The 23248-nt window shown below is 67.8% G+C and overlaps 3 protein-coding genes across 8 annotated transcripts; 1 reads left to right on the top strand and 2 right to left on the bottom strand.

Annotated features, from left to right (window-relative positions):
* Positions 1-80: 80 nt before the first annotated feature.
* On the bottom strand, positions 81-5189 carry CCDC142 (coiled-coil domain containing 142). The gene is made up of 11 exons (XM_059845495.1): positions 5060-5189; positions 4669-4765; positions 2977-4326; positions 2805-2891; positions 2417-2581; positions 2194-2348; positions 1954-2118; positions 1739-1853; positions 1491-1668; positions 841-1049; positions 81-350 (listed from the first exon to the last, which is right to left on the bottom strand). The coding sequence occupies exons 1-11, from the start codon at positions 5105-5107 to the stop codon at positions 109-111; spliced, it is 2811 nt and encodes a 936-aa protein (XP_059701478.1). The 5' UTR covers positions 5108-5189; the 3' UTR covers positions 81-108.
* A 33-nt stretch (positions 5190-5222) lies between these two features.
* TTC31 (tetratricopeptide repeat domain 31) lies at positions 5223-9612 on the top strand. Of its 6 annotated transcripts, none has more exons than XM_059845502.1 (15): positions 5223-5364; positions 5622-5741; positions 5855-6114; positions 6223-6306; positions 6476-6544; positions 6651-6794; positions 6878-7106; positions 7244-7334; positions 7415-7556; positions 7972-8073; positions 8154-8226; positions 8315-8456; positions 8538-8612; positions 9051-9153; positions 9254-9612. In XM_059845502.1, exons 2-15 carry the CDS (start codon positions 5645-5647, stop codon positions 9368-9370), a joined length of 1728 nt encoding a protein of 575 aa, XP_059701485.1. In that variant the 5' UTR covers positions 5223-5364; positions 5622-5644; the 3' UTR covers positions 9371-9612. The 6 variants fall into 6 exon arrangements, with proteins under 6 accessions (XP_059701485.1, XP_059701483.1, XP_059701482.1 ...); XM_059845500.1 differs by lacking the exon at positions 5223-5364 and adding an exon at positions 5395-5527 and having other exon boundaries at positions 8157-8226; positions 8318-8456; XM_059845499.1 differs by lacking the exon at positions 5223-5364 and adding an exon at positions 5395-5527 and having other exon boundaries at positions 8157-8226.
* Positions 9613-10022: 410 nt separating this feature from the next.
* LBX2 (ladybird homeobox 2) lies at positions 10023-14132 on the bottom strand. Its single transcript, XM_059845503.1, has 2 exons — positions 13811-14132; positions 10023-10741 (listed from the first exon to the last, which is right to left on the bottom strand). The coding sequence occupies exons 1-2, from the start codon at positions 14130-14132 to the stop codon at positions 10356-10358; spliced, it is 708 nt and encodes a 235-aa protein (XP_059701486.1). The 3' UTR covers positions 10023-10355.
* Between the last annotated feature and the right edge of the window lie 9116 nt (positions 14133-23248).

The following is a 23248-nucleotide window of genomic DNA, read 5'->3' as shown; positions in this document are numbered from 1 at the left end:
TCCCAGCTGGAATCCCAGGATCACAGCCCAGGAACGCCAGACCCCCATACCCCAATATCCCACCCGCAGACACAGCCATGGCCATGGTGTTTCCAGGTTTATTCCAGCTCAGCCCTCGGGGCTGTTCCCCACGCATGGCAGCCCTGGCACACGCCAGCGGCGGGCACGGTGCAGCCGCAGGGACAGCCACTGCTGCTGGCTGCCCGGGAACGGGGACTCGGGCCGGGACGGGAGATCGGCCTCTGCAGCCGCAGGGGGGGTCCCTGGGACTGGGCCCAGCCCCTCCAGAGGGTCCAGGCCAGGGAGAGGGTCCATGGATGGTTCCAGGGGGTGGGCGCCTTCGTCTGAGCCTGGCAAGGGATGGATGGGTTTGGGATAGGTTGGATAGATGGATAGGCTGGGATATCAGATCCTGCTTCTGATGGGGCTTCCTGTCCCCATTCCAATCCCATCCCCATCCTTGTCCCTCTCCCTGTCCCCATCCATCCTAGTCCCAGTCCTCCACCCTGGGCCATCCCATCTCCATCCCATTTCATCCCAATCCCACTCCATCTCATCCCATCCAATTCCCATTTTATCACTACCCCATCTCATCTTCATCCCAATCCCACCCCATCCCTATCCAGATCCTTGTTCTTCAGCCAGTCCCCATCCATCCTTGTCCCAATCTCCCGATCCCTCTCCCACCCTATCCCATCCCATCCCATCCCATCCCATCCCATCCCATCCCATCCCATCCCATCCCATCCCATCCCATCCCCGCCTGTCTCATCCCCTCCTACCACATTCCCCACCCTTCCCACCCCATTCCCCAGCCCTCCCGGCCCATCCCGCTCTCACAGCAGCGCCGGAGGCTGCCCCAGCCCCGGGGGGTTCCCCCCAGCCCCCCGGGCTGTTGCAGGAGGCAGCGCACGGCCGTGTCCGTGTGTCGGAAGACGCAGAGGGCCCGCAGCGCCTGCCGCGCCTCGGGAGCCAGCCCGGAGCGCTCCGAGCACACCAACTCCCGCACGGCCTCGAAGTCCCGCCGGAGCTGCAGGGCACCCTGCAGGCTGGCACGGGGGTCAGCGTGGGAGTGGGACCCCTGGCGTGCCCACCAGAACCCCCTGGCACCGCCACCACACACTGTGACCACCACTGAGATCCTGGCACTGCCATCAGACCCTCATGACCACCACTGGGACCCCCACAGAACCTCTGGCACTGCCAGGGCCCCCAGGACCCCCACTGGGACATCCTCAGTGGGACCCCAACCTGCCACTGAGCCCCCTGGCCTGTGACTGGACCCCCAGCACTGCCACTGGGACCCCCAGGACCCCACCGGGACCCCTGGAACTGCCACTGGGACATCTGAAATTGCTACTGGGACCCCCAGGACTCCACTGCAACCTCTGAAATTCCCACTGGGACCCCTGGAACTGCCACTGGAATCCCCAGGACCCCACTGGGACCCCTGGCACTGCCCACAGGCTGTGGCCCCCCATCCCCAGTACCTGAACTTGATCCGGCGGGTCAGGATGTGATCCATCCAAGCCTCCAGGAAGGCCGTGGTGACCCGTGCCAGGGTGGGCACCTGGGCATCGTGGGGCAGGGCCTGGGCCCCCTGCAGCACCTGCCCCAGCACCGCCTGCACCGCGGCCGCCGCGTAGGCGCTGGGGCAGCTGGGCAGCTCTGGGGGACACAGGGACCTAGGTCCGTGACCCCCCAAATCCCCCCACAGCCCCCCAGCCCCAACACCCACCAGCGCGGGGCCCAAGCCGCCAGTGCCGGCCCAGAGGCATCGTCTGGTCGAAGATCTCGGCTGAGAGCCGCTTGCAGCTGGTGGAGAACATCCAGAGCACATCCCCAGAGAAGAGCTGGGACACAGGGGACACGGGATGGCATGGGGTGACACGGTGACACAGGGTGACAGAGGCATCCTGGTGCTCAGACCACCCTCCCGCAGTCCTGCCATACCTGGATGCTGTTGGCCACATCGCGGATCTGCTGGCACAGCTGGAGCTCCCACGGGGATCCCATGCTGGGGGGTGGCTCTGGGGGGCTGTCCCCAGGAATGTCCCCTGGCTCCGGGAAGGTCCTGCTCACCTGCAGCATCAGCTGCTCTGCCTCTGCCTTCAGCACCTGGAGGGGAGCAGGTGGAGTGAATCCAGTCCCCGTGTATCCCCCCAGCCCCCCGTGCCCCCTGTGCCACCATACCTGCAGGTCTCCCTGGGTGAGCAGCAGGAACTGAGGCAATGCCCAGGCCGCCAGGTACCGCCCGGCCCGGCTCGTCAGCCACGCGTGAGCGGCCGCTACCGCTGCCAGGCACCGGCCCAGCACCTGCAGCCGCAGGCAGAGACCCCTGGGGGGAGCTGCAGGTGGGGGTCAGCACAGAGAGGATCCCCAGACCCACCTGCCCCCTCCCCCAGACCCTCCTCACCGTGCAGGCGGGCAGGCAGCAGGCGCAGGCAGCGCAGGGCCAGTGCCAGGGCCGGGAAGAGGCACCGGAGTTGCTGGGCTGTGCGGCTGCACCCCAGCCCCGAGGACCCCCCTGGGGCCTCCAAGCACTTGTCTGACAGCCCTGAGCCCAGAGCACAGGTAAAATCTGGAGGGGAAACAGTCAGAAGGCCCCAACATCCCCTACTTGCACCCCACACCCCACCCCATATTGCATATCTAACCCTTCATAGCATACCGCACTCCCTCACCCCATATCCACAGAGTGCCCCACACCCTGCCCCCCACCTTGTACAACAGAGCCCACACCCTGCCCCACACCCTGCAGCGCACCCTGTACCCCTCCCTGTGACCCCCCCAGCCCCCCATACCCGTGTCCCAGCTGCAGAGGACGCTCCGGCAGAGCAGCTGCAGGCAGAGCCTCCCCAGCTCCTCCCGGCACTCAGCGGGCACACGGGCTGTGGGGACACAGTGGGGCTCAGGGTGGGACAGGGACACCCTGAGGGAGCCCCACACCCCCCACACCCCCCATACCCCACATACCAACGGCGAGCGCACGGCTCAGCTCCCACGCCGCGGTGACAGTGGCACTGGGGGTGGCAGGAGGGGTGCCCGGGCTGTCCCCCAGCACAGCACCCACAGCCTCCCAGAGCAGCAGGCGGTATCGGGCACTCAGGGTGGCGGCCACAGGGCCACGGGCAGCGTCCAGCCACCGCACGGCCTTCCAGCCCCCTGCACTGCTCGGCCGCAGCCCCGGGGCCTCGGGGCTCTCTGACAGCACTGGTTGCCACAGGCTGTCAGCTGAAGCCACCAGCGCCCCAAAAACTTGCCCCATCAGCTCCTCGTCCTCCTGGCACAGTGCCTGCAGCTCAGCCGCCAGTGCCGGTGGCACCTCTGCTCCAGAAGGTTCTGTGTCCATCCCCGTGCCCATCTCAGCTGTGTCGTGCCCCGGTGGCCACGGCACCCCCACATCCTCCCAGCGGACGTGTCCATCCCTGATGTTCTCGCTGTAGGGCCACAAGAGGGGCCGGAGCCTCTCGGCCACGGTCCGACCGCGCTCGGCCGCCAGCAGCCGCAGCACCCCGCCCACCGTGAAGGCACCGGGGGCCTTCACCTCGGGGCCCAGCTCCTCCGCCAGCTCCCGCACCACGCGGTTGTAGATCTCCAGCCCCTGGAAGAGGTCAGCCAGGCACTCAGAGGCCGGGGCGGGCGTACCGGGGCGGCCCAGCTGCCGCAGCCGTCCCTCGATGTGCCGCCCGGTGAGGCGCGCGGCCTCCAGCGCGGGCAGCAGCAGCGCCCAGCGCACGTGCAGCACGGCCTGGCCCCGGTGCCGCGGCAGCGCCCGCAGCCACGTGTCCGTGCGCAGCCGCCGCAGCAGCGCGGCCCAGTGCCCCGCGTGCGCCCGCAGCTCCAGGCACAGCTCCCGCACCGCCGGTGCCGCCGCCTCCCCGGGCTCTCCGGGCCCCGGTAACGCCGGCAGCCGCCGCAGGAAGTCGGAGGAGGCCTTGAGGCGTCGGGTGAAGTCGCGGGCCAGGCGGAGCTGGTGGCGGTGCTGCAGCAGCGCGTGCAGGGTCGCTCCGCGCTCCGCCACGCGTCGCCGCACGGCGTCCTCGGAAAAGTCACCGGCGCCGCCGGGATGGGGCCGCACGTACCCCAGGAAAGTCTCGGTGCGAGGGTCCTCCCAGACGCAGAGGCAGCGGCGCAGCGCCGGGAAGGTTTGCTCCAGCGGGACCACGATGGACGCTGCTTCATCCTCGTCCTCGTCGTCGTCCTCGTTGCCGTCACCGCGCCGGCTCGACCGCGGGGACAGCAGGCGGCGCAGTCCCGGGGTGACACTGCGCAGCATCGCCTCTGCCCGCTGCAAGGAGCGTGCCAGGGGCCCCCGCGACCCGCCTGGGGGCATGGGACCCTCAGGATGGGGCAGGGACCACGGTGTAAGGTGGCACCCCCAGTTTGAAGAACTTTGCTGTGGGGCAGCACCCGCCCATCACTGTCCTACTGCCACCCTAACCCTGAGACCCCCAGGACCCCATTACGTTCCCCATAGGTCCCCCAGGACCCAACAGGCCGCTGGGGTCCCCACAGCCCGCCATATGCCATCAATGCCCCCCCAAGGTCTCTAGACCCCATTAGGGTCCTCCTCACTCTCCCCAGGACCACGCACCCTATCAGGATCCCCGCAGTCCCCCAGAAGACCACACCCCCTTGTGCTCCCCGCTGCCCCCGGGGTCTCACCGGGCTCGGGGGGGTCCCCGCGGGCAGCCCCATCGCCCGGTCCCGGCCGGGCCGTCAGCAGCAGCAGGATGAGGCCGCCCAGGCCGGCGTCGCCCACCTGGAGGGGTACGAGGGGGGCTCAGGACCCTCGGGGCGGGGCCACGCATGACACCGCCCATTACCACACCGGCCACGCCCCCACGCCACGCCCCCAGCCGGCTCAGCCGCTGTGACCACGCCCCCGATCAGGGCTCGCCACGTTTGGCCACTCCCCGCCCAGCCCCCTGTGTCGTTACCATGGAGACGCAGCACTGCCTGGGCCCGGTGCCCCCCCGCCCATCCCGTTACCGGCCCGGCCCCGCCGCTGCCCCGTGAGAGGTATCCGAGCCCCCCCTGCCCCGAGCGGCCTCACCTGCAGGCATAGCTCTCCTCCGCGCCGCTCAGCGCCGCCGGCGTCCATGCCGGGCCATGCCGGGGGCGGCGGCAGCAAAGAGGCTTAGACCGCGCCCTCGCTAATCCGGGGGGCTGGGCCAAGCTGGCCGCCAGGAGGGGCCCGGCGTGGGGGGCGGGACGAGCCCGCGGCCTTGGGGCAGGCGGGGACGGCGAGAGAAGATGTGAAGAGCCAGTCCCGCTGCTTGAGGGCCCTACGGGCCGCCGTCCTGCCCGCACCCAACATGGCGGCCGGGCGGCCTCAACCAGCGCCGTGACGTTTTTCCGGTAGGCCCGTGATGGAATCCTGAGGCGCGGCGGCTCGTGGCGATGCGGGGCTCGGGCGGGACGCGGGAGCGGGACGGGCCCGAACTGGGCGGCTGCGGCTTCGGGCCTGCTGCCGCTGCCTGCCCCTGGGGCTGCACGCTGGGCCCCGCTGGCTGGAGCGGCGGTACGGGCCGTGGCGGGGCCGGGCGGGGAGCCCAGAGCGGGGCCCGGTTTCGGTTCCGCCTCCGGCGGCTCATGGCTGTTTCTGCTCCCCACAGCGCCCTTCTGCCCCTGGCACCATATGTCCAGCTTCGCCGATCTGCCGGTGCCGTCGCAGGGCCCCTCCCAGACAGTGATTCAGTGTAAGGACGGGGAGGTGTGTCTGCTCTGGGATGACGGTGAGTACGGCGGGGCTACCGGGGCTCCCCGTGCTCGGGGAGGGGGAACGGGGTGGGGGCTGCCGGGATCCGGTGCGTGGGACTGCTCCTCACACATCCCGTTCTCCTGCCAGGCCCTAGGGTGGATTACTACGGGCTGGGGGATGATGATGACGATGAGGATAGCGATTACGACGAGGACAAGTTCGACGCTGGTTTGCAGTTCTTGGACGTTCCCGTGGCGGAGGGGACCGTTCCCTACAGCTACTGCGGATTCCGCAAGTCCTTCCTGTGCTCGGAGCCGCCCCCGCAGCTGCCCCGGACCCCTCCCACCACCCTGGACGCGCGGCTGGACCGGCTGCCCACGCCACGCCGGCCCTGGCTCACGGCAGAGGTGGGAAATGCCCCCGATGTCCCCCAGGGGCTGGGGGTCTGGGTTGACATCACCAGAGGGTCCCACCTGGTGGCCCTGGGGCTGTCCTGACTCAGGTAACTCCTGCAGGAAGCTGAGAAGAACGCACAGGAGCTGGTGGCAGAGGAGGAGCGGGCCAAGAGAAAGGCAGAGAAGAAGAAGCTGAAGAAGAAGGTGGGTGAACCCTGGGAAGGGCCACTGCCAGCTCCTGGGGATTGGGGTCACTGCCTCTTCTTGGGATGCTGCCAGCAGGTCCCTGAGCTGAGGGCTGAGGGTGGTGGGGTTGGGGGACTGCATTTCTCTGCCTGACACCTGCTCGTGGGTTTGTGTTCTTCCTTTTCAGAAACAAAAAGACCGAAAGAAACGTGAGAAACTGGGTCAAGAGCAGAAGAACAAAGAGAATGCTGAGCCAGTGAGTGACCAGTCTGGTCTGCTCATGCTGTTCTAGGGGTGCCCAGAGGTGGGGGCCAGCCAGCACCCCCTAGCCCTGTCACCTCACCCCCTCCCTGTCCTTGCAGAGCCCCCCAAGTAGCCCTGCAGGCACTGGGCCAGCCTCAGATGGTGCTGAGGATGAGGGATGCTGCCCAGAGCCCTCCCCATGCCCTGGGGACTCCACAGTCCCCTCAGGGGAGCCTGGGCCAGAGGACACAGCCGTGACAGAGGTGAGAGACAATCTCCCCATGGGGACCATCTGTGGGTGGGGGGTCCCAGAGCTCTGCCTGCCCATCCCTCCCTGCTTCCCCAGGAGGAGCTGGACCTGAGCTGCACTTTTGTCTGCAAAGCACGGGAGAAGGCAGGGGTCAAGCTGCCCCCCCCAGGCAGTGACCGGTCCCCTGGGCCACAGAATGTGGAGCCAAGCAGGAAGGGGCCTGAGAAGGGAAGTGGGGACCCTGTGGAGACACCTGTGTCCCCCCAGCCCCTCCAGCCCAGGCCACCCAGCCCCAGCACGGTAGCGCAGAGCCTGGCGCTTGCAGGTCAGTGCAGGGACGCCCAGAGGGTCCAGGGGAGGACATTGGGGGCTTTCCCTGCTTCTCCCCAGCTCAGAGGGGCTGTGCTAGGGGGACTGTCCCTCTCTGTGTCCTCACTCCCCACCCCTGTGTCACCTCCCCAGGCCATGGCATCGAGGCAGCCCAGATGGGCCGACACTCTGAGGCCGTTTGGGCTTTCACCATGGCCCTGGAGCTGAACCCCCGGGAACACCGGTGAGCAGAGGGGCTGAGGGTGAGCTGGGGGTGCTGGGGTGGCAGGGCCAGGCCTCGGTGACACCCCCACATCCCCTCAGGCTCCTGGGGAACCGCTCCTACTGCCTGGAGAAGCTGGGCCGCTACGAGGAGGCGCTGGCGGACGCGGAGGCGGCGCTGGCGCTGCAGCCGGGCTGGCCCAAGGGCTCCTTCCGCAAGGGCAAGGCCCTCAGGGGGCTTCAGGTACCTGTGGGGGCTCCAGGGACTGTGCAGGGGGCTGGGGTCTTGGGGGGGCATGGCAGGGTGAGAGGCTGCTGGGTTCTGGGAGTGAGTATGGGGCTGTCAGAGTTGTTGGAGACAAACTGGAGGTTTTGGGGTGCTGGTGGGCTGGGCAGGGGGCTGAGGGGTGCCAGTGGGTCTGGGTGGGGGCTGTGGGGAGCTGGAGGAGCTGTAGGGTGCTGTGGATGAGGGGTGGGGCTGGCAGCATCAGGTGTGCATTGGGGCTGGGAGGACTGGGCAGAGCACGGGATGTTTGTGGGGTGGGACAGGGCTGTGCTGGGGGATGTCAGTGAGGCTTTGAGGTGCCATTTGGGCTGGGTGGGGGGTGTGGGGTGCCTGTGGGGCCAGGCAGGGGTTGCAGGTGCCCTCCGGCCCCCAGCGCTACGCCGAGGCCGCGCTCACCTTCGAGGAGCTGCTGCTGCAGGACGGGGCCTACGCTGAGGCAGCCACGCAGCTGGAGGCCTGCCAGGCCCAGCTGCAGGTGAGAGCCCCTTTCCAACCCCTTACCCCCTGCCCCCTGCCCTGCTGTGCCCCCCACGCCTCACCCCTGTCCCCTCACAGCAGTGCAGCCGCCCCGGGGGTGTCCCCGTGTCCCCCTTCCTGCTCAAGGCTAAGGAGCCGCTGTTTCTCCCTGGTAAGGGACAGGGGTGGGTGGGCTAGGGGGACCCCGGGGCTATCCCAGTGTCCCCAGTGGGTGCTGAACCCCTTTGGCTCCTCGGCAGCAGGATGGACAGCCACGAGCTGCCAGGAGACAGGTGACAAAAGCGTGATGGGAGGCAGTGCCAGGACCCCCAGAAAAGACCCGGAACAGGCACCTGCTGTTGCCAGTGGCTGCCCAACACTGCCACCGAGCCACCCTGCCAGGTATGGGGGTCTGGTGATCTGGTAGGGGGGCTCAGAGTGGGGCAGTGCTGGCTCTGGTGACACCAGGATGGCTCTTGGCAGGGACTGCTTCCCGCTCTGGGTGGGCAATATCACCTCCCACATCACTGAGAAGGTGCTGCGTCGTGCCTTTGGCCGGTGAGTGACCCCCAGGGCTGTTCCTCCTCCAGGACCCCCAGCCCCTGGCACCTCCTGGTGACCCCAAGCTCCCCAGCTCTGTCCCTGTCCTCTGGTGGTTTTGATCTGCAGGAGATGCCTGGGGGGAGTAGTGTCCAACTCACACACTGCCCCAGGTTTGGGGAGGTCTCTGTCCCACATCTTGGGGTGTCTTTAACTGTCCTTCCTCAGCTTTGGGAGTCTCTGATCCCCCATCCTGGAGATTTGGGGGTGTCTCACTCCCTCCATCTTTGGGAGTCATTCACCTTTCAGCTCTTGGGCGTTGCTAAGCCTGCTTTGCACGTTTGAGAGTCTCTGACCCTCCCACCCTGCAGGTTTGGGGGTCTCTAACCCTCCACCTCCCCATTTAGGAATCTCTAACTGTTGCCCCCCCCCAATTTGGGGGTCTGTGCCCCCCAGGTTTGGGGAGATCAGCTCCGTGCGGCTGCTCCCGGGGCGCCACTGTGCCTTCATCAACTTCCGTGGGAAAGCAGAGGCCGAGGAGGCCTTCAGGGCCATGCAGGTGAGCTGGGGCAACTTGTGGGACCCCCCCTCCACCCCTCAGGGACACCCTGTCCCCACAGGGGACCTGTGCCAGCTGTGCCAGCTCCTTCTGTCCCCAGGGTGCCACCATGGAGGGCAGCAAGCTGTTGCTGCAGCTTAAGCATCCAGCCCACGCCACCCCGGCCCCCGTGCCCCGTGCCAAGGGCAAGGCCACCCCTGGGGGGCTGCTCAGCTGACCCTGCTCTGTCGGGGGGGGGTCCTGGCAGCCCCCCCCTCACCTGCCTGTACCTGCCTGTGCCTTGTCCCCCACTGCCAGGGGTGGGGGTGTCTCCCCCTCCTGCCTTGGGGGTGCTGGAGGGGGGGTCGGGGCCCACCCTGCAGCCCCTTGTGCTGGGGGGGTGGGCCTGGCCTGTTCCCCGGGGCCCCTCAGGGATTTGTAGCAATTTGGGTTTTTTAATAAAGCTGAGATTTGTTCTTCTCTCTGGCCTTCCTTTGGGCTGGTGTCCCTCAGCCCCTCTGCCATCTCTCTCCCTCGCAGTCTTGGAGCCCCGTGTCCCTGTCCACCCCGTGTCCCCCTCTGTCCCTTGTCACTCCCCATGTCACTCCAGCCCCGGGGGACAGCGAGGTGGGGGTCTCCACCCCCCCTTAATCTCACTGGTTGGTGACAGGAGCTTCGGGGGGGGGGGGTGTGACAGGCGTGAGATCAAATACAATTTGATTAATATGCAAATTGAGGGGGGCAGGGGCGGCCGCAGCCGGTAATTAATCACTGGTTAAAACAAATTAATGCCCGCGGTGGGAGGTGCTCGCCCGGAAAAAAGTGGGGGTGGGTGGAGGGCTCTGGGGTCCATATTAAGGTGTTGCCTTTATTGCAAATATTTACACCAGGGACGATAGAAAATAAAATTTAAAAAAGGAAAAAAAAAAAAACAAACGATGGAAACACGAACCAAAACAAAAAATAAAAAAAGGCGCAAAAGGGTGCACGGAGGGGGCGGGGCTGGGCTCGGCTCCTTTCGGAACCGGGAGTGGCGGGGCCGAGTCACTCCAACGGAGCCGAGTGCACCCGAACGGAGCCGAGTGCATCCGAATAGAGTCGGACGGAGCCGTCTCGGCCTGACCCGATCCGAGTGAATCCGAACTCAGCCGAGCCGGTCCGAGTGGGTCCGAACGGAGCAGTCTCGGTCCCAGCGGGTCCGAACAGAGCCGAGCGTGCTCGGCTCAGTCCGCCACGTCGATCTCCTCCTCCGAGAGCTCGGCGGGCTCTGTGGTCCCGGTGCCGGTACCGGGAGCCCCCGGGGGCTCGGGCAGCCCCGCCAGCTGCTGCAGGGCGGCGGGGGGCAGCGCTTGCAGCGAGGCCACGTCCGCTCGCAGCTCCTCCAGGTCCCGCTTGAGCTTGGCGCGGCGGTTCTGGAACCAGGTGATAACCTGGGCGGCGGAGAGCGCCAGCCGCGCCGCCAGAGCGTCCCGGTCCACCGGGGAGAGGTAGCGCTGCCGCCGGAATCGCTGCTCCAGCTCCCGCAGCTGCTGCGCCGTGAACGCGGTCCGGGACTTGCGACGTTTCCTGCAGGGAGGGCGCGGGCCCGAGGCGCCCGGCGGGGACGGACCTGCGGAGACAGCGGGGTTAGGGCACGGAGACCGGGTAGCAGCGCCGGGTCCCGCACCGGGGAACGGCCCCCGGCTGGGGAGTGCCTGCGGGGGCAGGGCATCGCACCGAGAACCGCAGCGGCACCGGGATGCCTGGTGGGGAAGGGCTTGTGGGGCAGGGTACCGGTACGGGGACCCGGACAGCACCGGCACCGCCGAGCCGCGCAGGGCACCGCGGGCCTCGACCTGCGGGAGCAGCGGCGTCAGGTCAAAGACACCGGTACACGCAGACACCGGGCACTGCGGGTCCCGACCTGAGGGCACGGCAGTGCCGGGGAACCGGTAACTGCAGCCGCACCGGCCCCGCCGAGCCTTACGGGTGCGTGCTGGCCCCGCCGACTCCCGGTCGAACGGAGCCCAACCGGCCCACATCGAACCGAAGGCAGACGAGCCGAACCAACTCGTGCCCAACCGAACCGAACAAACCAACCCGCGGCCGGGGCCAGAAGTCGGGATTCATCGTCCTACAGCGGCCGCGGTCGTGTCGGAGTCGCCTCCGTCGCGACCGGGGCTGAGACATCCGTATCCCCCCGGCGGCTGCTCCGGGAGCCTCGGCAGAGAACCGGGATCCTCCTTCTCTGCGATTCCAGGAGACCCGAGGCCGTGCTGGTCCCCGGATTCGATCCCGTCGCCTCTCCCGCCCCCGGTGCGGTCGCTGCTGCCCCTAGCGACCTAGAGAACCCCGGCGAGACGCGATCGCCGCCCCGGGCACGGCTGTTCGCCGCTGGCGGGGTCCCGGTCGCTGTCCCGATCTCTTTCCCGCTGTGGCCCCCGGTCCGTTCCAGCCCCGCCGCTGCCGGCGGCACCGGTAATGCGGCTCGCTCGGGCCGTGCGTCCCGCAATACCGGCGGAGTCTCCCGGGGCCTCTCGCAGCTCAGGCTCCACTCCTCGTTCGGTAGAGGAGCCCCGGGCGGTCCCGGCCGAGTCCGTGGGTCCGTCCCGGTAGCACGGCTTTACGGCGGCCACGAAAACCCGATCGATGCCGTGTTCGTCCGTCGGTCCAGTAACGGGGCTTCTCCTCCGCTCTCGGAGCCGTGATCGGCCCCATTTCTGTCCGTCCGTCCGTCCGTCCATCCCGGTAACGGGGATTTACCGCCACTCAGGGAGCCCTGATTGCTCCGTTGTCAGTCCGTCCTTCCGTCGCGGCGAAGAGGCGTTTTCGTTCATCACGGAAGCCCGGGGCTGCCCCGGTTGTGTCGGTGGGTCCGTCCCGGTAACGAGGTTTTACCTGAATTACCGGCACCTCCATCTGCTCGCCTGTCCCGGCTCGTTCCGCCGTTACCCGCGGCCGGTTCACGACCGGGTTTTGTTAATTCCGAGATCCCCGCTCGGCCGTGTCCATCTGTCCGGCCGGTACCGGAGCTTCACGCCCGCTCCGAGAGCCCCGATCGCTCTCGGCCGTCAGCGAGATTTTTCGTTCATTTTTATTAGTCCCATGTCTGTCCTTCCATCTGGCCGGTAACGGGAATTTACCTCCGCCCCGGGAGCCGCTGTCGTTCCGACTTTTGTCCGTCTGATCACCGGGTAGCCATTTATTTCGTTTTTCCTTTTTTTTCGGTTCTTTTTCTGTCGATCTGTCCGTCCGGTAACGGGCCTTTTTACCTTAATTCTGGGAGCCCCGATCGGCCCCGTTATTTGCCAGTCTGTCAGTCCCGGAAAAAGAAATTTTTCGCCCCCGTTCCTGTCCGTCTGTCTGTCCACCCGGTGATGGGATATTTTCGCTCACTTATTTCGTTCCTTGCCATGTCCGTCTGTCAGATAACGAAGGTTTTTACCTTAAAACCGGGAGCCCGAGGCGTCCCCGTTCTGTTCGTCTGTCCGCCCGTTAACGGGTTGGTTTATTCGTTAATCAGAAGATCGCAGCTCTGTCTGTCTGTCTGCCCATTGTGGTGGAGTCCTTAATTAGGGAAATTTTTTCCCCCGTTAATTACCGGGGTCTGCCTCCATCCTCGATCATCTGTCCTGCCGGTAACGAAGATTCGGTTACTCACGGGAGGGCTGATCTAGCGGTCCGTGTCCGTCTGTCCGACGGGCTTTTCGTTACCGGCGTGAGTCGCGTTGTGCCCAGCCGTATCCGTTAATTACCGGCACGCTGCTCTGCCATGACTGTCGGTCTGTCGGTCTCGGTAATATTTTTCTTTTCACGTTAACCACGGAGACGCTATCTGTCCGTCTCAGTAAGGGACGGTAATTATTTTTCTGTGTTAATTGCCGGTGCCTTTTTCGGTCTATCCGACTCGGTAACGGTTTTATTCATTCCCGGCGACGCCGTGCTTTGCCTGTCCGTGTGTCCCTCCGTGAGAGAGATTTTCCGTTAATCCCGGAGACACGATTTGTCCGTCCGCGTCGGTCTCTTCAACCCAGGAACGGATTTTTTCATTCCCGGAGGCGCCGTGCTGTCTGTCGGTGTCCGCCGCCCGTCCTCCCCGTTCGGCCGAGCCCGTGAGATGTGGGGCCGGTTCGTGCCCGTCCGTGAGCGGCCGTCGGACCCCTCCGGTACCGAGCTGCTCGGGCAGGCCGAGCCCCGGACGGAGCCGCCGTCCCCGCTGAGGCTCGGGGCCGGTACCGGGTTCCCGTTGCCGGCGGGCCCGATCCGATGCTCGGCCCCCGCGCTCGGTCACGGTCACGGTCACGACTCGGCGGACGATCCACCGCCCGATTTCGCGGCTCCCGGTAAAGCTGCCGGCCCTGCCGGTTCTCCCGGAGCTCCGGTGCCTGTGGCGGCTCACCGGGGCTGGGGCTCGCTCCGGTTCCCCGTGTCCGGCCCCGGGACTTCTCCCCCCTTTCGGACTGAGGCAGCCGCGTGTCCCCGGTGTCCCGGCCGAGCACCGGCGACTTCTCGGGCCTCCCAGCCCCGCTCGCCCCTCTGGGACAAGGAGGAAACTTCCCGGGACGGGGGACGAGGGGCGCCCCTGGCCTCGCCATCGCCTCCCAACCGCCCTCCAGCCCCGCCACCTGCCCGGTGCCCGGTTCCCGGTGCCCTCCCCGCTCCCGGCGGAGCCCCCCCGGCAGCCCCCTAGCCCCGGTACCTCCGGCCGCCTGCAGCATTCCCAGCTCCAGCCCCTGGAAGGTTTTACTGGCGAGTTCCTCCAGCGCCCAGAGCGGCGAGGCCGGGGCGCAGCCGCCGCCGCCGCCGCGGGGCCCTGTCGGGGCGGGGGGGGCGGCGGGACCGGTCCCGGTCCCGGGGGGGCTCCCGCCGCTGGGACGTCCAAGGATGTCCTCGATGCCGAAGGGGGTCAGCGGTTTTGTGGTGTTGGCGGGGGGCGGGAGCCGGTCCAGGGGGCTCCGCCGGTGGCCGCCGACCGCGGCGGGCAGCGGGGGGGAACCGGCCGCCTCCCCCGCCGAGGTCATGCCGGGACCGGGACCCGCGCCGGGACCGGGACCCGCCGCCGCCCCCACCCCCCCCCAGCCCCGCGATTCCCGTTCCACCGCCTTAAAGCCCCGGGATACCGGGAGGAGGAGGAGGAGGAGCCACCGACGCCCCCCCTGTCAAGGGGGGGGGAACCGACCCCTCTCCGCCACTACCGGGGCGCAGCCCCGCGCCTCCCCCCTGTTGTCTCCCCCATTTTAACCCACCCCAGCGAATCCCCCCTCCTCCTCTGCTCCCTCCTCATCCTCACCGCGGCTCTTACCCTCACCCAAAAATTTATTGGCTCTTTTGCTCTAAAATGCCCCATAAAAGCATCGGGGCCGCGGCTGGGAGTGATTAAGCCCTTTTGGGTGGGTTTTGGGTTTCAGAGCCATAAATTCCCCCCCACCCCCCCACCCCGCCACATTCCCGCTGCCCTTTCCCGGTACAAATAGCTCCGGGATTTCGGCCGCTCGTAAAAATCCCGGGATGCCGCACACGCAGGTGAGGCCCGGCTGGCGACGCCGCGTCCGGATTATCCGGCGGGTTTGGGGCTGGGGGATGCCGAATCGCCCCTCCGGAGAGGTGATTCGGTACCCCCCCAGGCCCAATCCCGTCGGGTGTCCCCATGGGTCGGGGACACGGCGAGGTCACGGGGGTCACGGCGGTAATGAACCTGCGGACGGTGCGGGGGGGGCCGCTGGGAGCACACGGAGCCGCCTTGGGGGAGCAGGTGCAGGGGGATCCGGCAGCGCCGGTGCCAGGATTATGGAAGTGGGGAGGGGGCGGGAGGGATTGGGAGTGGGGGGGCGGATTTTTCCAATCTTGCTGACAAAGGCAGAACGCGATCTCCCGGCTGGAAATCGGAGTTTGACAAATTCAACCTTGAAATTTCCCAGCAGCCGGAGCAATTAAAGGCCGGCGGGTGCGGGGGGGGTGGGGAGGGGGCTCGGTTTGGGAGAGGGACACGGGGCCCCTCGCACGGCGGCGTGCCGGGCACAGCGGCGTTTGCACGGATTCCTCGCACGCGGCTTTTGTCCTCTCCGCAGGGCGCGGGGAGATGGCGGAGCTGCCGTGGCCGCACGTGCCGCCGGCTCTCACCGGGGAACGGAGCCCGTCCCGAGCTGGGACCCCCCATTCCCACCCCCGCAGCGGTCCCGCACTCGGATGGACCCCTGTGAGCCCAGTCCCTTCCAGCAGCACCGCTGAATGAGGCCACCGTGCCGGCCACAAGGCCCTGGGCGCCTGGTGAGCAGGGAATGGGGGTCGCAGCCCTTGCCAGGAGTCCCAACCCTGCCCGGGGATCCCAGCCCCACGGGGAGGCCGCGGTCTCAGTCCTGGTTTAAGGCTCTGGGACATACACAGAGGGAAATCGCTGCTCAGGGTGATTCCACGTTCTTGTGTTGGTGGGGAATTGCGGCCGCCCACCCGCTGAGCAAACCCCTCTGGAACCCTCCAGCTCCTCCGGGGCCAGCCGGGAATCCCGGGCTGGGAATGCGGGAGCCACACGGGAATCTGCAGGAACCGGGCAGTGCTGCTCACCCTCATGGACGGGATGTCACCCTCACCCCCTCGCTCCCTCTCATCAAGCCCCCCATTATTCCCACCCTGCTCTTCAGCAGTTGGGGTGGATCCCTGCGCCCAGGGGTGCTCCCAGTTCATGGTGCTGGCACCTCCTTCCCTCCCCGAGCCCCCTCTCGTGCCCCGAGGCGGCCGCTGAGGCATTTCTGGGGTGGGCTGAGCCCCCCCAGCCCTGCCCGACCCCACCGGCTTCCCCCCGGTGTGGGAAGTGCTGGCTCCAGCTGCCAGGAACACAGGATGGGAAACGCTTTTCACCCCAAACCAGGCCACGGGGTGGGAACAAAACGAGCCCTCGGGGGTTTCGCAGGAACACGGGAGCTTCCTGCGGAGCCGGGACAGTGCCCGGCGCTGGCCCGCGGCCCGAGGGGACGGTGATGGGCACGTCCACGGCGTGGGGCTGAGGGCACCCGAGGGTACTGCACCCGGTGTGGCACTGACAGCGTCCGCCTTTGTCCCGCTCCTCCAGCCCGGGGGTGTCCCTGGGGGTCTCTGGGGGGGGTCCTGGAGATCTGGGATTTCGGGTGTCCCAGCCACCTCCCAGCCCCTCGCACCCCATGCCTGCCATGAGCAGCACCGAGGCACACGCGCGCGTGTATATGTGTGTGTGTGTGTGTGTGTGTGTGTTCACGAGTGTGCACACGTGAGGGGGGCTGTGTGATCCACGTATGAAAGGGAACCGTGGGGGGTGTTCGTGCTGGAGATGGGGCTGCTGCCGTGCCCTCCCACCCAGCACCCCCCAACTCGGGGGCTGCCGTGGCTCCAAGCACCGGGAGCTCGGGGGTATTCCCCCACCCGGGACTGGGGGCGGGGATGCCAGGGCTCCGGGGTGTCAAGAGCAGGGTACTGGGGGTGCCAGTGCAGCGCCGGGGGTGACACAATTCGGGGTGCGGCGCCCCCGGAACGCGCCTCCCCCGCGCCGCACCGCCCTGATCCATTATTTATCGGCTCCATCCCAATATTGCTCCGCAGCGCTCTGTAACGCGATTAGGGCCTCGGCCCCGCGCGGCCCCGGCACATGGAAATCGCTGGCAAATGAATTTTCCTTTAATAAGGGAACAGCTCGGTGCGGAATTAAAGTGTAAGGAGCGGCGGCAGCGCCGGGGGGGTGCCGGGAGCCCCCCCGCGCCGGGGGACGGGACCCCAGCAATTACTGGCAATAAATCCTGACCCTGTGGTGGGCTGGGACCTCGGCGGAGCCGGGAATAATGGGATTACACCTGGCTCCGGTGAATGGGGATGGATGTGTCGGGAGTCGGGGGAGCCAGGGGAGAGGGGGATCCCTCCCTGGGGCTGTTGGCAAATCATCGATTCATTAACAGGAGCGGCATCGCCCCCCGCGCTCCGGGGGTCTGAGCACAACCACGGCACGGGGGGAGAGAGGGGGAATGGGCTGGGACAGGACGGGATGGGATGGGATGGGGATATGGCCATGGGGACAGCGCAGGACTAGGGACACACGGGGCCCTGCACACGCCTCCACGGCTCCCACAGCCGTGTGTCTGTGTGGCCACAACCACCCCAGCGGGCTCCTCGCAGCCGTGTGTGAGGGCACAGCTGTGTGCAGGTGTGCCGAGGTGTGTGCAGCTGTGTCCAGGTGTGCGTGGAGCGCTCACGGACACACCAGCTCACATCCAGAGCCGCCACACGCCTGTGCAGGAGGGCACACACGTGGAGCCATCGGTGCCAGTGCCAGAGACCGGCCGGGCTCAGCCGCGGCCCCAGCTGCCGCACCCCCCGGAATCCCCTGCTCGCTCCGGGGCCTCCATTTGTGCCTGGGCCAAACTCCAGCCAAATGGGCCGTGGGCGGAGGGGGGGTTGCATTTCAAAGGCTCCGGCTGCAGCAAACGCCGCTGCCCCCCCGCCGCGCTCCCGGCCGCCCACGCCCCCTGACCCCCGCACGGCACGGCCGGGATGGGGGGGACTCCGCGTCCCCTGCCCCGGCGGAGGGACCCGCTGGGACCCCCATGGGGTGGGGGTCTGCCCAGAGTTGACCTGCGGCTCTGGAGGGGCGGGGGGCGTGGGATCCCCGTCCCTCCGTGGGGCAGAGCCGTAGCGCGGGGCCGCGGAACCGCTGCCCACCGAGCGGGGGTCTCTGTGCCGAGGGAGGGGCGGCAGCAACCGGAATGGGGCGGCTGGAGAGGGTGGGGGGCTCTCAGTGCCTCCGGCTGTTGCCTGGCGTGGGGCACCCCCAGGCTCCCCGTGGCACCGGGACCCCCGAGAGACCTGCTGCGGGCAGCGGGACGGTGGCGGGTGCCGCGGCGGGGCCGGGGCGGCGGCGGGGCCATGAGGATTCAATTAGGGCTGAGCGCGGGGGACTCGGCTCGGAAATGGCCCGTCTGGGCGTTGACAGCCCGGCCCCCGCCCAAGATGAACGACCCCCGGATTAAAGCGCAGAGGGGTGACAGGGGCACCTGAGCAGAGAGGGGGCTGGGGCGGCTGCAGGAGGGGGGGACCCCGCCTTTGGCACGGCCACGGGGCCACTGAATGGCCGGGAGGGAGTCCCCAGTGAGGACCCGGCACCAGGGCCACTACGGGACCACCCTTAAACCTGGCTGGGGACACCTCGAGCAATGTGTGCCCACAGCCCCGCACCGCCACAGTGGTGGCAGCAGAGTGGGGGCACCCCGGGGGTCCTGCGGGACTCTGCCATGCGTAGGATTGAAGGGGAAGGGGGGGCACACGCCCCTGTCATCCCGCAGGACCCCGAGGGGGCCCGTCCGTCGCTGCGAGCGCTGCGCAGGGCTCGGGGGATCGATGGCCGCTCGGGTCACCGCTGCCATTAACCCCGGCGAGGCAGCGCCCCGAGGTTAATTAAAAAGTGAAGTGCAACGAAACGCGGCGGCGGCGGGGGGTGACAGCGGTGATGGGGCCTGACAGCGGCGGAGGGTGACAGCGGCAGGGAATGGTGGGGGTGGCACTCGTACGGGCCGCGGGCATGGTGGGTGCTCCAGGGGACGCTGCCGATTGCCAGCAGGGGCTGTCACACTGGGACAGCGCGGGGGGGGCAGGTGGCACTCGGAGTGTCCCCGTGTCACACGTGCTGCCTGGCAGAGCCGGGTAGGAGGAAGAAGAGGCGTCGCAGAGGAAGCCCCATCCTTCCTCCTCCTCCCACCCCAGCGCTATTCTTAGCCCCGGTCTGTCCTGCATCCTCCCCGCCCGGCGGGGTCCGGCCCTGCGCCCCGCGGGACTTTCGGGGTGGGACAACAGGGGGACCCGAAGCGAGGACACCCCTGTGGGGACCCTGTCCCTGTCCGGGCCTCGCTCCCCGCCCCCAGCCGCTACCGTAACTTTAGACCCGACAGCTGCTCCGCGCCCGCCGCCTGCAGCCCCCACGGCCCCCGCGGCTCCACGGCACGGCAACACCGGGGGTCCCCATTCCCGGGGCGCTGCAGGAGGGGTCTCTGCTCCCCCGAGGATGGGGCGAGAAGAGGGACATGGAGCCCCTGGTGCCCATCTTGCTGTGAGCAGAGGAGGTGGCACGTGGCTTCCTCTGGATGTGGGCAGGGGGTGGCACATGGCGCCCACCCCGGAACGGGAAGCGTGATGGCTGTGTCACCCCATCCCAGAGACCTCGGCGCCACTGCCTGTCCCTGGGTCCCCAGGACGTGTCTCTGGGTTTGGGGATCCGGGGACAGAGCCCCATCGGGTTTGGGGACAGCGGGATGTCCCCGGCAGGGCCTGCGCGGTACCCGTGGTGACCGAGCCCGTGGTGACCCCGCGTGGCGGGACCCTCGCGGCGAGGCGGGCACGGCGGGGTCAGCGGCGCATTCCTGCTCCCGCGGGGCGATCCGGTTACCGGCCGGCCCAGCCCCGGCCCCGGCCCCGGCCCCGCCATTAATCTTCCCGGGTGCCCTTTGGAATTTGCCGCCCGAGGCCCCGGGGGGGGTGTGGAGGTCCGGGGGGGTGCAGGAAGAGCGGGAGGATGGATGGGGATGAGGATGAGGATGGGATGAGGTGGAGATGGGATGGAACGGACACGGGGATGGGGATGGAGATGGGATGGGACGGGGATGGTGAGGGAGCAGACCCTGGTTCACCCCTCCAGGAGCACCCCCTTGTTCTGTTGGGCTCCCCCACTTCTCTCCAGCCCCGGTCCCACGACGGGAGCCCGGTGCCGCCGCCAGAGCCGCGGGATGATGGCGGCACGGCCCCTCCCTGCCGGGATCACATGCAATTATCCGGCAGACGGAGACGCGGCGTTGCAATAACGCACCCAAATTGTTTTAGGGATCAGGGGACTGGTGGGCCACAGCCGTGGCAGAACACGCCCCTCCAGGCTCTGGGGACAATCCCCAGCCTCTTCTCCGCTGTGGGATCCCGGTATCGACACCGGCACGGCCGTGACGGGGGCTCAGACCTGCGTGGGACCCCCCGATACCGGAGTCTGAGCAGGGTTTGGGGGCTTGAGCGGCTCCCGGGGCTCCGGCTGTGTCCCTGCCCATGGGGAGGGGGCCGGGAGCGCCGTCCTGCTGGTAACGGAGCCGCCGGCCCCGTGGGACGAAGGGTTTCCTGCGAGGAAGGTGGGACAGGGAGGGAAAGACAATAAACCCCAGGAAATGCTGGGAATAGCGGAGGGAACGGCCGTGCCGTCAGCGCTGGGCCCGGACGGAAGCCTCGGGGCGCTGGGGGCAGCAAGACAGGAGTGGAGGGACCGTCCTAAGCCCTGGCACATTGGCTGGGCTGTCGTGGACACTTCCAATCTTGCTGTGATTGGCCCCAAATCCCAACCCCGGGGTTATCCACATCCTGTTATACCATAGGGAGTCAGGGGGGACGGGAGGTCCACGCGGTAGGGACCACTGTGATGTCCATCCTGACGGCACCACGGGGCTCCAGTGAGCCCTTGCCTTGCCCTGGCAGGTCCCAAGTGAAGGTGGGCTCGGTGGGAACTCCTCGCCAGGCTGTGACTGTGGCCTCACGGGCATCAAACCCCCGTGCTTTGTAATTTATGGCTGGGAAGCACCGGCGCAGACGGGCTGGGACAAACCCGCCAGGAAACACCGACTTCAAAGGGTGGAACAATGGAGGGATGGCGAGTGCCACCTCACTGGGACACACGGGGCACTGGGGACTCTGCGGTGGCACTGGAATGCACACCGTGGCGCTGACACCCATACCATGGCATTGGCACCCACACTGTGGCACGAACTGACACCCACACCGTGGCACTGACACCCACGTCGTGGCATTGGGATCAATGTCATGGCACTGACACCCACATGGCATTGGGACACAGGTTGTGGCTTCAGGACCCACGCCACAGCACTGGGAGCCATGCCACAGCACCAGGACCCACACCCAGGGGGTGGCACTGGTGACGTGGCACTCTTGCTGTGACACCCACACCACAGCACCAGCATCCACGTCAGGGTAGCAGCACCAAAACCACAGATCTTGGGAGCAGGCTGGCACCCCCCAAGGGCGCCCACACCTGCCCTCTGTGCCCACCTGTACCCCATGTCTGCATCCCCTGTGCACTCCATGCCACATCCCATATCCCATATCCCATATCCCATATCCCATGTCCCATCCCAGTCCCACCCGAGCCCGTGGCAGACCCACCGGCGCCCCCTCCCCGCGCTCCCCCGCCGCCGGTCCCGGTGGGCCGTGCCGGTGGGCGCTCCCGCGGCGCATCCCCCGCCCGTGCGGGCAGCCCGGGGGGCGCGGCGGGGCTGCGGCCGCCACACAAAGGCTCGGAGGAAACTGCGGCGGCCAAAATAAACCGGGAGACGTGAAGAGGTGCCTTGAGCCCGCTCCCACGGCCCCGCCGCCCCTCGCGCCCGTTCCAACGGGGGCTGCTGGTGCCCTGTAGCCCTTTCGCCGGTGACATTCGCCGTGTCAGCACCCCTCAGCAGCCGGGACTGCGCCTGCAGGCTCTCGGGGATGCCGGTGCCAGGGCCGGGTGCCACGGCTTGGTGCCACAAGTGCTCCATCACCATCGCGGCTGCTCCGAGCAGTCCCGGGGGTCCCCCAGGCGGCTGCGGGGGGTGTTGGGGTCCCGGGGGCGGCACTTTCCCAGGCCCTGCCGTGACCCCTCTGTCCGCAGGAAGGTGCCCCACTTCCCACGCCGGCGGGCATCCCGGTGCCAGTGCCGGTGCCCACATCCTCAGGAAGCGGGCAGGAAGCACGGGCCCGGGGGTGGGGGGGCAGCGGGGGTGAGGAAGGCGCAGTGTGGGGTGGGCTGGGGTTGGGGGGGCTCAGCGTGGGCCCGTCAGAACCCCCTGGCGTCATTTAGAGCCGCTCAGGCAGTGACAGGAATTAAATTGCATTTGGATTTTCTCATCAGCCTCATCCCGGCGCTTCGTTACAGGGAACGTCCCCGCGCTGGGGCGGCGGCTCATTCCCATCGTGGCAGCTCATTCCTGTCGTGACAGCTCATTCCCGTCGTGACAGCCGCGTGCCCGTGCCGCTGGGCACGGAGGGGATGGCATGGCATGGCATGGCATGGGCACCACAGGGATGGATGGCTGTGTGCTGCCATGGGTGCCCTGGGGTGGGAGCTCAGGATGTGGGGCAATACTGTGTCACACGTGTCCCCACGGTGCCCACCCAGCACATGGTAGTGCCCAACACGTTCCAGGGGGCCGGGCATGGCCCCTCACCCGGCGATGGAGTGTGAGGGTGCCGGGGCTCATCTGTCTCTGTCACGGCTGCGCTGAGCCGGTGCTGCCGGAGCATGGCGGGGACGGTGGAGCCGGGGGGGCTCAGCAGCCCGGGGTCCCCTGTCTGTGCCCATCCTCAGGGCAGGCGGTCAGCGGGACCCCCAGAGTGAGAGCCCATGGGGCTGGTGGGTTTTGGGGGGCTTTGGAGGGGGCCCAGTGAGGGGCAGGGGTGGGGGGGTATGGAATTGGAGGGGGCAGTGCTTGGGGACATGCCATAGGAAGGAGGGATGATGCTGTGCCCCTCTCCCCGGGCTGTGCTGTGCCCCCAGTGCCCCCCACAAGGCACAGGAGCTGCAGGGCTGTGGAGGGCGGGGGGCTTGATGAGTCTCTCTGTGGGGTCCCTCTCACAGATCCCCCCCAGTACTGCTCGTACAGGCCCCTGGCACATCCCTGCGACATCATGGGTGGGTCCGTTCACCTCTCAGTCCGCATCCGAGCCCTGGGACGCTCCAGGCTGGGGGTGTCACCATCCTCAGTGGGACTCCTGGGGGTCCCACAGAGGCAAAGCACTCCTAGGGATCCCGTCCCCCTGGTCACGTGGGTCCATCCATGCCCAGATCCTCTCGGGCAGAGCTGGGGACCCCCGACAGCCCCCCCAGGTTAAGGACAGGGGACTGGGGGCTCAGGTTTCCCTCTCTGCCGGGCTGGAGCCGGGGGCCATTAGCCCCCTCGGAGCATGACGGGCCGGGGGGACATCAAAGTGCCTTCAGCTTGTCCGCACCTCGGGGGTACGGGAACATCCCCCCAGTACCTGCCCCTGCCCCGCTGGATCCCCCAGCCCTCATGTCCCCCCCCTCCCCGGGGCAGCCCCCGTGGGCGCTGAGGCCAGGCCGTGGGCGGGGGGCTCATTTACCAACGTCAGCCCCGCAGTTGGT

Source organism: Haemorhous mexicanus, chromosome 4 (assembly GCF_027477595.1).
Source record: "Haemorhous mexicanus isolate bHaeMex1 chromosome 4, bHaeMex1.pri, whole genome shotgun sequence".
NCBI classification, from domain to species: Eukaryota; Metazoa; Chordata; class Aves; order Passeriformes; family Fringillidae; genus Haemorhous; species Haemorhous mexicanus.
The sequence above is the reverse complement of the archived record's forward strand: the minus strand, read 5'-3'. Positions and strand labels throughout refer to the sequence as shown.